This window comes from Epinephelus moara, chromosome 10 (assembly GCF_006386435.1).
Source record: "Epinephelus moara isolate mb chromosome 10, YSFRI_EMoa_1.0, whole genome shotgun sequence".
Taxonomy (NCBI): domain Eukaryota; kingdom Metazoa; phylum Chordata; class Actinopteri; order Perciformes; family Serranidae; genus Epinephelus; species Epinephelus moara.
Window position 1 is genome coordinate 10830632 of NC_065515.1, and position 13719 is coordinate 10844350.

General features: G+C 42.7%; 1 protein-coding gene across 2 annotated transcripts in view; it reads left to right on the forward strand.

Annotated features, from left to right (window-relative positions):
* farp2 (FERM, RhoGEF and pleckstrin domain protein 2) overlaps positions 1–13719 on the forward strand; it is a 48825-nt gene that overhangs the window by 24258 nt on the left and 10848 nt on the right. The window contains exons 8-15 of one of the 2 annotated variants that reach the window (XM_050054112.1): positions 285–432; positions 534–629; positions 1393–1556; positions 3135–3203; positions 3337–3394; positions 3513–3774; positions 13198–13334; positions 13573–13662. In XM_050054112.1, the coding sequence (XP_049910069.1) occupies positions 285–432; positions 534–629; positions 1393–1556; positions 3135–3203; positions 3337–3394; positions 3513–3774; positions 13198–13334; positions 13573–13662 (1024 nt within the window). Of the gene's footprint in view, positions 1–284; positions 433–533; positions 630–1392; positions 1557–3134; positions 3204–3336; positions 3395–3512; positions 3775–13197; positions 13383–13572; positions 13663–13719 lie in introns of both variants that reach the window. The other variant, XM_050054111.1, reaches the window with a different exon arrangement.

Genomic DNA, 13719 nt, shown 5'->3' on the forward strand with positions numbered 1-13719 from the left:
TATTCTGGCTGTACTATTGTTGTCGGTGAGATCAGTATGTTATATGAACATTATTCCTTAGTCTCTGTGACATATTAGGATGATTTTACGACTATTTGCTTTAGATTTCTTACATATAGCTCCTTTAAATAGAAGAGGTCTAAGGATTGAGCCTTGGGGAACTCCCTCATGTTGGTCTTTTTTGGATACATAGTTAGTAGATGAGAGAAAAAAGTTCCTGTTGCATGGAGAGAACATGTTGTCAGTCACAAAAATTGATGTATTTTACATATTGTCTCCTCCAGGGGCCAGACTCCAGCCGAATCAGATTTCCAGATCCTGGAGATTGCCCGTAAACTGGAGATGTACGGCGTCCGCTTCCACCCAGCAGCTGATCGGGAAGGCACCAAAATCAATCTGGCTGTTGCTCACATGGGCCTTCAGGTTTTTCAGGTGACTTGCTGCTCTCATTCTAGCTGTGTTTTGTGGATGTGACTCTTGGTCTTTAACGGTGATGCTGAAGGTTATTTCTCTTTTTTCCCCTTTTCTTTCAGGGCACCACAAAAATAAATACCTTCAACTGGTCCAAGATCCGCAAACTGAGCTTCAAGAGGAAACGGTTCCTGATCAAGCTCCACCCAGAGGTTCATGTACGTATTGTGTTTTTATTCAAAAAATGACAGTGTTGGATGTCAATTATCTTTATCTGTACGTCTCAAGTCCCTTTCACACATGTACTGAAAACCTGAACAAAACCTGAAGGAGCTGTACGTTAAAATGGAAATGTCCAAATCAGTCAGAGCCGGACATTCAACAAGCACCAGAGCACAAAATCTGTGTAATGTCCGTCTGAGCCTATGTGAGAATAGAGCAGGTTGTTGTCTAAAGAATTTACAGGGAGCAAGTGGGCGTGTTGATGACGTTTCTATCATTCGGCTGGCACAAAGCCAGAAGAACAGAAGAATACAAACTTCTGAGGGGGAAGAAGAAGTGTCATTTACATGAAAACGGCAATAAAAATGTCTTATTGGAGAAATGAAGAGATACAAGAACTTCTCTCGGAGAAGGCCAGAGCTGAAATAATCAGACAAATTCTAGAAACGGCAAGAAACTCTTGTTATGGCCAAATTACAAACTTGCTATGTTACCACAGTGTAATCTACGTCATGTTCTTCCTCCTGTACGCTCTACCCAGGCGCCACCCCTTAACCAAATAGATTTTCCAGTAGCTAAGAAGACATCTGAAAGGGACAGTCTACTGTTGTGCGCAACATGTGTGAAAGGGCAACAGGAAATGTTCGTACCTGATACTCTGGACATTGTCTGGAGTTTTTCTTCAGATTCCCCATCCACTCTGAAGGACACCAGTTAACTGTGTAATTGTATTGTCTCTCTCTCTGTATTTATCCTTAGGGCCCCCATCAAGACACTCTTGAGTTTATGATGGCCAGTCGAGACCAATGTAAAATCTTCTGGAAGATCTGTGTGGAGTACCACTCATTTTTCCGTTTGTTTGACCAACCCCAGCCAAAATCCAAAGCTATCCTCTTCACCAGAGGCTCTTCCTTCAGATACAGGTATTACATACTGACATCAAGGCTCAATCCCAGTACACCTCTTGCCCCTACCACTTAGCTCTACCCCTCTGTTTTCACAATCACGTCTAAAGGTTGGGTGTCTGGATTCTTGTTGGTACAGAGGGGTAGGGTGAAGCTTTAGGGCTACATGGCCTTCCAAACAGAGGTTGGACACAAGCAGTGAAGGACACCCGCAAACACGATATCAGAGCAAATTGCTAATCTATGGTTATATTTATTGGATCAAATGCTAATACACCGATAACCAAAATATTGAAACCGCTGACAGGTGAAGTGAACAACATTGATCATCTTGCTACAATGCAATGTTCTTTTGGGACACCTTGGGCTCTGACATTTATGTGGATGCCACCTGACACACTCCACCCACCTTAACACCAGTGCAGACCAGATACCCTCCCCTCATGGCAACTGCGTCCCCCAGTAGCATTGGCCCCCCAGCAGGACAGTGTGCCATGCCACACCACAAAAACTGCTAAGGAGTGTCCCGAGGAACATGACAGAGACGTCAAGTCAAGGCATTGGCCTCGCATCCAAATTTCCCAAATCCCAGTCTGATCAAATATCTGTGGGACGTGCTGGTACCCCACCTCACAACCAACAGGACTCAAAAGATCTGAAGCCAACGCCCTGGTGCCAGACACCATTTGACACCATCCAGGTCAGAGCCAAGTCCAGTCAAAGGAGCACCCATGGTGGATCGGGTGTACCTCTGGGATACCAGCATGTCCCTCAAATGTCCGATCAAATTGGGATTGGGGTATTTGGAGGCAAAGTCAACACCTTGAGCTCTTTGTCCTGTTCCTGGGGTCATTCCTGAGCAGCTTTTGTGGTGTGGCACAGTGAGTTGTCCTGCTGGAGGCACTGCCATCGACAAGTGCTGTTGCCATGAGGGGGTTTATTTTGTCTGCGACAGTGTTTGGGTGGGTGAAGCGTGTCAAGTAGCATCCACATGAATCCCAGGACCAAAGGTTTCCCAGCAGAACATTGCACTGTAACAAGATGATCAATGTTATTCACTTCACCCGCCAGTGGTTTTAATGTTTTGGTTGATTGGTGCATATTATGTATCATAGACCTGCCATGCACAATGTGCGTGTATTATTATAGAGATAGTCCCAAAATGACAAACCATGATTCCACCAACAGGCAACTCGATTGCTTTTTTGTTAGCCATGGGCATTATGTTCACCAATGGCAAGTTATGTTTGCTAAATTAACAATGAGAGTGTGCCTCTTTTACTGTCTGACTCTACAGAGCCACCATAGTTTAGAAATGACATGTAGCTAGCAGTAGCCCTATACTTTTAAGCTATTGAAACATTTCAAAAAGCTCCAAAATGAGACCCTCGATTAACTGTTGCTTAATACATTTGTTGTTTTGGAACTCATGTTTTAATACACTTGTCATGCTATTAATGATACAGGGCTGACATTGATACGTGGCGCTGATATGCTATATTTCTCATGCAATTTAGCAGCTCAACACTGTCATACAGAACACATGTTTCTGTCATGTCATTATTCAGTGTTTTAATTCCAAACTCTCTCTGTCAGTGGGAGGACCCAGAAGCAACTTGTGGACTACGTCAGGGAAAATGGAGCAAAGAGAACTCCATACCAGAGGTGTGTGTTTCTTTGTACAGTATATAAACTGTTTATCAGACAGACAGGTTGTTTGCCTTTCTAATTCTTCTGGGAAATGTTTCCACACTGCATTCATAATAACAATCCTGTCATTAAATTGTTTCTTGCTCAGGAGGAACAGTAAAATACGAATGTCTGCTCGCTCCCTCGCCACAGATGTGCCAAAACAGGTCAGTGAAGCACCAAGGTGCAACAAATGAAAACTGTCATCGCATCGTACAGCAGTGAATAAATGAATACTTGTCTCCTTCATAACTCTTTTCCTCCCCCACTCTGTCTGTGTTTCAGAGCTTGTCATTCAATGACAGTCTCAGGGCCCCAGGCTCCCCTTCCTCCGCTTCTGTGTCCTTCCTCCCAGTGCACATCTCCAGCGTCCTCCCACGGACTGAACTCCAGCCTCAGCCACAGCCTTTGCCCGCACTGAGCCGGTCTCCAGCAGCGCCTCCCCAGCAGCAGCAGCTTCAGTCCCCTCCGCAAGCCACCAGACCCCCCAGCCCTCCGAAGGAAGAACCTGTCAAGGCCGCTTCCCCATCTCACTTCGCTTTTCAAGGTGCCCCTAGCAATCCGGCAGCAGGACACTGCAGCCCCTTGTTTGTGTGTGTAGAGAGTGGCACTTCCCAATCACAGCCCTCCAAAAATGGCAATGAGGATAATGAGCATGGTGGGAGGAGGGGCACTGGGTGCTCGGTGGGGGTGGGTGGAGGGAAGAGGAAGGGGGTTCTTACACCTGAGGCTTTTGAGGCGGAGCTCTTGCGTACAAAACAGAATCCCATGTTCTCCATGTCTAACTCCCCGCTGCATGTCTCAGAGGAGTTCATAGATGACGATCCCACTGAGATTTCTTTTTACGGTGGGGGGGCCGAGGCCTACTCTTTTGGGCTTGATGACAAAGTAGATCAGTTTGATTATGTGGAGGAGTCTGACCTCAGCAAAAACAGGATGTATAGTGTGGGCATCGAGGACCTGAATGGGAACACCAATCCCTTCCCTGATAGCATCGTTGGTCACTCTGAGACCAGCTCTCTGGTTAATAACCGCTCTGAGTGCAGCTCCCTGGACAACCTGGGGCTCAGCTCTGCGGGCGAGTCCATGTCGGTGGGTTACGGAGGCGCTGACTCCTCCTCGCTTCGCCTGCCAGGCTCTGAAATCCAGTCAGAGGCCAGCTCTATGGTCAACTTCCCTGCCTACTCGGTGCGATCTGAGAGCAGCTCTGCTGTGCAGTTCAGTGACCTGGTAGAGCAGCTTGAGCAGCTCAGCTACCCCCCCACAGCCACTGAGGGCTCTGGGAACGGCAGCTCAGACTCAGACTCCGACTGGGGCTCTGACAGCGTCCTCCCTCCTGAGCAGAACCTGTTTTACAGTAATCCGCTGACAGGGAGTGGTGGGATAGAGGGTTTCCTCCTTCAGTGCCACAACCTACAGGCCCTGGCGCTCGCAGACCCCTCTGGATCCCCTCATATTAAAATGTAAATCACACATCGGTGCAGCACTTAATCATCAATAATTCAGCCCCTCCGGGATGTNTGGGGCTCTGACAGCGTCCTCCCTCCTGAGCAGAACCTGTTTTACAGTAATCCGCTGACAGGGAGCGGTGGGATAGAGGGTTTCCTCCTTCAGTGCCACAACCTGCAGGCCCTGGCGCTCGCAGACCCCTCTGGATCCCCTCATATTAAAATGTAAATCACACATCGGTACAGCACTTAATCATCAATAATTCAGCCCCTCCGGGATGTTGCGATGTCACAGTCACAATACATGTGCAACCTTTTAATTCTGTCCAACTTGTCCACAAATTTAAACAGTCATCGTAGTTCTCACTAATCATAGCAGCCCCACGCACAACATCACCAAACTCACTTCTTTGTTTCTGGTTTGATAAAAATCGTACAAGGTAATTCCCTGATGTTCTGCATGAAACAGGGTAACGAGAAACACTTTTCTACCACAGAACACCCAGAATATGACTGAAACACATGAACAACAGACAAGACAGGAACGGACGGAAGTTTATTGATGCCAGGCCAGAAACAAAACAAAAGAAAAGTGATCAGTATCAGGTAGTAACATAAAGTTTCTTGTTCTAACAAGATGTTTTTCCACATTTTTACAAAATACATTCATGTTGTAACAAGGAACTTGTGTCGTTATAACACTATACTTATTTATCTTGTTATAACGTGACACTTTTCTTGTTATAAAAGTTTTGTTAAACTTTTCCCACATTTTTATAAGATGTTTATGTTATAACAAGAATCATTCTCATTATAATGATGTATTTATTTATCTTTTTATAACGTGAAACTTTTTTTTTAAAACATGAAAAGTTTCTTTGTTATAATGGGATTTTTCACATCTTAACAAGATGTTTTCATGTAATAAACTTAAAAAATAAACAACAACCTTTTTCTAACGTGACGCATTTCTAAAATCCTGGAAAAAAAACTTGTTATAAGAAAGTTTTCAAATTATAACAAAAAATCTTTTTATAACAATATACTTATTTATCCTGTGATAACGTAAAACTTTTCTTGTTATGAGATTTTTCACATCTGTGCAAGATGTTTTTATGTAATTACATTTTTTTGTAATAACAAAACAAAACTTTTTCTTTCTAAAATTCCAAAAATGTGAAAAACATCTTGTTATAAACAAGAAAGCTTTCATGTAATTACCTGATACTGATACTTTTTTTGTCTCGTGGCCTGGCTGTTCTTCCGTACAAAAGAATGGAGGTGAGTTAAATTAAATATGCAGGTTAGTTGGTAACGTCAGAATTGCATAAATCACAAACTCAGAACATTGCGGTTTTAGTCTCATTGGAACAAGTTGCCTTTCATTTTTAATCAATTATAAAAAGTGTTACTATTTTTGCAATTCTGGCTTGCAATATCATTTGTTCCTCCCAATTTTTTAGAAAAGCGGCCGTGAAATCAGACATTTCGGTCCACAATAATCCCCAAAAAAGCAAGTGACATCCTGGAGGGACTGATGATTGATAAGCAGCAACAGCACTCTTTAATAATTCAATTTTACTTTAGTCCCAGCAACACTTTAACATTCACAAAGCTTTTAGTAATTGTCAGAAAAGACAGAGATGGCTGCACCGTGTAAAGCTGCAGGTGTCCGGCTGTTTATGTCTTTATACTTTGAGTCATTTCCAACAACCTGCACTCTCATCAGCGCTGATGCACATCGTTGTTGCGTACACTTGTTGCATGCTTTCACTTTTAACTCTCTGTAATGAGAAGTGGAGGAAAACATCCTCCGTTCCACGTGTTGGTTTTCTGCAGCAGAATGATTCTATTAGTTTGTATCAGTGATTCAACCCTGTCACGGTCAGGTCATGGTGCTTTTTTTCACGAGATTCTTGAATGCAGAATAATTCTTTGTCTTTTCAGTTGTCTTATCGACAGGTTCAGTGTATTTAGAGGAAATGTTGATTTATGCATTTTGGGTGAATCTCTCACAGATTCAAGAAAACGGCAACAAACACTTTGGGCTTTTACTTTGAAAGCTTTAGACCTTTTAAGTCCTGTTTGCCGTCCTTTAAAACATGAATGTACACTGTCATAGGAATGTCTTGTTAGATTTGCCTTCTATTTGCTGAACACGTAATAATTTAGCTGTGACAAAACCTAGTTGTGCATCCACCTTCGCCTGCCTTAGTAGTTTCAATTAGATGAATGTTGAATGATTTCTACCATTTTTGTCTTGACCAACAAGTAAGCTTAAAAAATGTGATATCCTAATTTACAAAGTACGTCACAAATAATATTATTCTAATCATCATCATCATCATCATCATCACCTGGCTTTTCTTATATGGTACTTGTGTAGTGTACAGTTTCCCAGTAGATGGTAATCATTAATTTGTCTAATCTCAGGGTTAAAATGAAACAGACAGTCGTCCAGGTCCAGAGATCCTTACAGGCCTCCTGAATGTAAAATATGAGACACTCCATGGAGCCACTTCTGTGCCTCACTGACATCTGCTGGCTGAAGTCAGCACTCTTCACATCAGACCAGTTGACAGCGTGTAGTAGGTGTCATGCACTTAAACTTTAGGTAGGTTCATCATGTCTGAAGGATAAAAAAAAATATATAAATCTCACCAACTAACATTTTAGCTTCACGCCGAGCAAAGTTAAAGAATGTAAGCAGTGTACTAATGAGCCATTCAGTGCACTGTTAACACTAGGGATGCACCGATTGTGAATAATTGGGCGGATACCAATGCTTTTTTGTTGTTGTTGTTTATTTTGTGTTTTTATTTATTCCCCCTTTTGTACCAGAGAAACAAAGAGCTCTCCATTATGAAAAGAATAACTGAACTGTATATTACTCTACCTTTGAATGAGCAATTCATGAAACAACCTTTGATAAAACTCATAATCCTTTTTACTATATATAATATATCATAATTCCTGATTACATCCTGTGCTTGGAGGGTAAGGAGCTCCTGCACCTCATTGTTTTCCTAATTTACGGACATTTATGGTCACTGTTGTTCTTCTTTGACCTTATAACTACTACTATTAGATTAAAATCTTCCACAGTGGGTGGCACGCATAACACGTCGTCGAACCGTAACACCCATCCGTGGCTCCATCCTGCTGCCTGTTCAGGTTGTGCAGACACTGTTTCCCTTTCTAATATGTATTTTATATTGCTGTGAAAATGTCAACAAATTTCTCCTTCAAACAGTTGTTTGCGCTCAAGTTTCACAAAAATTCCATTTTACATGAGTGTTAGAATTTACCTTTGTCCAGTATTCATTTTTACTGAAGAGAGCTAGAAAGCCTCATGATGTAACTCAAAGTGACCTCCATTAGCAGTTAGCTCCGGCTGCTATCAGCTAACAGCTAACGCTAACTAGCTCCTCTCCTGTCGATTTCAAAACAGATTTGTTGCTCACAATCAAGCATTATCAGGGAAACAATAAGGTTTGTCACCCGAATCTTTGACACTGAGTTTACTGCGTCCTTTAGTCCTGAAAGCATCCAGATGAAGACCTCTGTTCATTCCAAGTATTTTCTGTTGTTCTCATGTTGCCTGGAGCCGATGTGACACAACAGAAAAACATCGTCCACTGCCATCAGTGAATATCATCTTACTTGCTGACAGGCCGATGGTCGTCAATAAGGCGAATACGTTTGCCCAATAGATCGGTGCATCCCTAGTTAACACCACTCTCTACAAAATGAATGTATCATCCTCCTTGTATGTAAGGCTTCGTACACCTGTAGCAAACTTACAATAGTTAGTAAACCATGTATAATAGACACAGCGCTTTTCAACGTTGAAAACCATCCATGTTTGTAGTTTGTAGGAAACCCTTTGGATTCAGTAGGGGAAGCTTTTATTGAAGCATCAGTATGTCTCTTTACAGGCATGTTAGCACATTTTGGGGTTTTGGCTTTGGCTGTCTTCAGGGTACCAACAAGGTGGTGCTCTGTTGGTTTGAAGGAAATGGGGGTCTTTTGCACATTAGCTATGACTTTCTCTTTTACAGTAGCTGGATTGTTTTTCATGTTGTTTTTGAAGTATTGGTGTAGGAATGATAGTTTGCTGTCATGTGGTTTGTCGCTAACACACAAGCATGCACAGTGCTTTTTTTTTTTTTTCTAATTCAATTTTTTCGTCCAACCTCCCGGCCTCAGAGATCCAACTGGTCTTGTCAAGTCTGTCGTGACAGCTCACTCCAAAATCAAAAATACAAATTTCCCTCTTACCTGTAGTGCTAATTTCAGTCTATATAGTTTTGGTGCAAGGTGCTGGAGATATCGGCCGTAGAGATGTCTGCCTTCTCTCCAACATCATGGAACTCAGCAGCAATGTCTCTTTCCAGAAATCATGACCAGGTTACTCAAGATAATCTGTCTTGTTGTGAGCAGTTTCATGTAGGAACTATTTTCTTTCTACCAAACTACATCCTCCAATTGTATCACTGCACAGGAGGAAGAGTGCATCAACTGCTGGCTCACCTAGCACCACTGAGCTAGCAGACATTACAGCGCAGCCATGGAGGGCGCCATTAATGTTTACCTCATGAGCTCAAGCTTCTCGTTCATGAGTAGATGCACGCTTCCTCCTGCGCACTGATAAGGGTTAGAGGGTGTAGTTTGGTAGAAAGACAAAAGTTCCTAAATGAAACTGCTCACAAGGTCTGTGGATTGCTGTTGAGTTTTTCAAATGTATGCCTGAGCAGCACAAGCTGACTGCCATCTAGTTCCATTATATCGGAGAGAAGACAGACATCTTTTTGGCTGATATCTCCAACACTCAACGGTACACACCAAAAAAATCTAGACTGATGAATAGCACTACAGGTAACAGGGAAAATATGCATATTGTGATTTTTGGGGGTGAACTGCCTCTTAGAACGAATTAACTTGTGCCATAGAACACAAAAAACTAATACTTTCTTGATATCAAACTAATCAGTCACCATGTTGTCATTTCATCCTCAAAACAGTCTTGACTTGCTGAGTGCAATTTTTTTTTAAATTCCTTTCATTTGAGCTCACTTTAATCTGCTTGAATTCGGCAAAGTTTGCTTTTTCTGTGCTTGTTAGTGTTGCCTTTTTGTCTCGCACCTCTGTGCCTTAAAGCACTTACTTTCGCTCTTTTCATGCTTGTCATGCGTATCTCAGGTGTACGTTCCTGTTTACTTTTCAATGGATGTTTCCGGTGAACATCCATGTGAAAAAAGGGGCTTTCTAAATTAAGTTTTCCTCTTTAGTCACTAAGAATAAATACTCATCAGTTCTCATTGTCATTTTGAAGGATTGTTATTTTCCCAATAAAAACAACAACAGTTGTGGAACGTTATTTAGTTTCATGTGCCATCAGTTACCTGTTAGACCGAGTTGGTTGCCTTGATTCTTTTTCTGCCATGTGATTCTTCAAACATCTCAACTGAAGATTTAACTAATGACGGGGCTGACGATGATAACCAGCTAAGCTATAACTGCACTTAGGCATCAAGTAATCATCACTTAATCCTGAATATGTATATTGACTTATTATAAACAAACCTGTACTTAATGTGTGTATGTTTTTACTCTCTCAAGAATAAAGTAATCACTTTTGGGTACCATGAATGTCAGACTTAAAATTCTTTTTCAGATGCAGACCGAAAAATCAAAGACACAGTGGTGATGTCATTCTTTCAACTGCTTTAACAGAAACCTCAGTGGTGTTCGACACTCTTGTAATGTGCATGGCCCACATCACGACGGATGAAGTTTACTCACCCTCTGTCCGCATTTCAAATTGTACGAAATAATGGACGTAGCCAACATGTTACCCATTTGTTTGAGGACTCGTGTTTTGAGCACGGATGTATAAAGAGACCTGGATACAGCGTTGGTGGCGGGGCCCCGTTCATTCCTGTCAAAGCTGCTCAGTGGAGCATGAAAAGTTGTACTTCCCGAGTGTAAAATTATCCTGATCTTTTGCACCATTGTGACCATGGAGCAAGCGCACCAGAGACTTCTGCTGGTTGAGCCAGCTACTTCAATTTTAGCATCTGCTAACGTGAATGGGGATAAAAATCATGGATGTATAAAGAGACCTGGATACAGCGTTGGAGGCAAGGCCCCATTCATGCAAATGAAAGTTGCTTGGTGGCGCAAAAAGCTACTTTTCCATGCTACGAAATTACCAAGATCTAACGCACTGTGGGGCCTACAAAGCGAGCTAACTACGGTGGCCGAGTGCAACCAAATGGCTGACTTCTGGTTTTGCCCTCCGCTAACTTGAATGGGGCTAAAGTGATTTAAATGAGCGTTTTTTTCCTGGTCTCTTGAAATCCAAATAATAAAAGTAGTCTTTTCGTTGTGACAATTGACAGGTGTTTCTCTCTGAATGTAATCCTATGGGAATGAAGTCTTTTTGTGCCCAATGGCATCAAGCGACAGACCTTGAAGATGTCATTGTACAAATTGGCCTCTATGTCAAAAGTCCAGCAGTGTTGTTTCTGGGGGCTCATTTTTGAAGCTTCAAGTTCGGCATTTTAGCTGTCACCATCTTGGATTTTTGGAGCCAGAAGTGACCACGTTTGGATATGAGAGCGGAGCTAACTCTAACGCCAGTTGCTAGCTTAGTTAGCAAGGTGCATTTATGATTAGCTGTGATGATGCAAATTTTTGCTAGCGAAAAAAAAAAGGCTTAAAACAATTTACTTAGTGGAAAAACCGAACATCAGACTCCTTAGAGGTTCTTTTAGTAAGATTAAATGCCGAACAGAACTTTTCCCGATGACTAAAACGTTACAATTAGCTTTCATGGGCTGAAAATACACTGAAATAGTGACAGCTACTACTATACTACATGAATATTGGGGTAACGACATGTTTACCCAACCAGTGTTGTCGTTGTGGTAGCCATTTATCAATGGCACCCACCTGTCATTCAAAGTGGCCACACCCTTAAATATGCGTTACTTTAAGTCTTAAAAAAATCTGAACGGGTGAGTTATAAAAAATAACCCCCCATTCAGTTGTCGTGAACGTGAAAATTAGCTATTGAGATTAAAACCGTTTTTGTACTAAGCTGTAAAAGCATTAATTTCAGCTGTAAAGTTGGATTTTAACATGGGGGTCTATGGGGGTTGACTCGCTCTTGGAGCCAGCCTCAAGTGGCCGTTAGCGGAACTGCAGTTTTTGGCACTTTGGCGTTTTTCAGCCCCGGAGATTGCCTCTTCGGTTTTACTCAGACATCAGACTGGAGATATTGTGTATTAGGTGTGATGTTTTAGCCTGATCATTTTCTTCATTATTTAAAAACTAAATGAAACTCTAAGGACCAACTTGTGATCCCACGTAAAAATCTTTCAAAGCTGTTTTCACGTGCAGGAGCAACACACTCCAGATTGTACACTCCTTACTTTAGCTGCTCCTTTTGATTTTCTCCATGAGAGAAGTTCTGTTCATATGAAATGCTCTTCAGTGCTGTAGAAAAAGAAGCCTGTATACAACAAGTCAGCACACATCGCCTTTATATGTCTAAGGCAACAAGCTTGTGTGCAGTTGGGGGTTGGGTCGGACTCGTACACAAGATTCCTCAGCCTAATTCCAGCTGAGTGTGTGTGTTTGGACAGGCTCTGTGCCAAGTCATTCCACAGCAAACCCTCGTCCTCCTGCTGTGGAGCCCGACGTCCGCTCTCTTCCCCTCTCCTGTCAGTCCCTGTGGGCCACTTCAGATAAACTATAAACAACTATTTGCCCTCCAGACAAGCCACATTCCTGATAGCGTGAGCAATTATTTCCGGGTCGAGTTTTTCTTTTTTTTTTCCCCCGTCTCTCAGCCTTCCCCCACTCCTTTTTTTTCCTCTCTGTCTAATAGAAGTGGAAGAACAGCTGTGGTGACCTGTGACTCAGTAAAGAGGACAGCCCGGCGTTTCATCTGCGTGTTTTGTCTCCTGATTTGTTGTGTAGCGAAGCGAACAAAAGCTGAAGAGCCAGTTGTCTGAAACAGAGCCGGGCTCGTAGAAGTTGGCAGTGAATCATTTGTCCTTTCTGTAGCGAGCTCTGAAAACAATGGCAGGGGGAAAAAATGTGGGAACCATTACTTGCCTCGGTCTACTCTGCCGTCTCCCCTTTCATTTGTGGCCAACGTGTGTGATGAACCATTCCACTTGTTTTTGTTAAAATGTGCAGGCGGTGGTTTCTCTCTGAGAGGAAATGAGATAATTTTGGAAAAACAGGTTAGGTGAAGATGGAGTATATATTTGACTGAATGCGGCGTATGTTAGCGCTATTACAAATATGGTCATGTGAGTGACTGTTGACTTAAACGCCACACAAAAGATCGTGTTTGTTCTGTTTTGAAACCTCTACAATTCTTTTATTTTTCACCTCCCCCACCTCTCATACTGCTGTCTCATTCTCTGATGCTCTGTTGTTTGTCTTGACTGATTTAAATCACTGATTAAATCTGATTTTTAATTCCTCTTTTCCCTCTTCGACAGACTCGGTCGTGGACAGCCCTCAGCTCTCGCCCCTCACCTCCAAAGGTCCCCTCTGCCTGTCCCCCTCCTTCCAGATGTCGACCCTCAGTCTGCCGGGCCAGGCCCCGTCGCCACTGCAGAGCCCCATCCTGAGCGAGGTGGGCAGCAATGCCAGGCTAGAGGAGGAGGAGGAGGGCAGGAGGAAGGTACACTGCTTACATGCCACCCTTCCACTCCCCCCTGCCTCACAACCCCCTTCTTTTAAAAGTAGAAATCACAAAACCCTAATTTATAACAAGATCAAACTTTGAGTTTGTATAATGGAGGGAAGGATTTGAAGTGTCTCTCTTCGTGTTGTCCGTCACTCAGTTTTGAAATGTCCCTCTTCTCCCTCAGCGATATCCCACCGATAAGGCCTACTTCATTGCCAAAGAGATTCTGACCACAGAACGAACGTACCTGAAAGACCTCGAGGTCATCACTGTGGTGAGTGTTTTTAAACCCTGCTCTTATTTGGATTCACCAAAGCTGCGTTAAGATAAT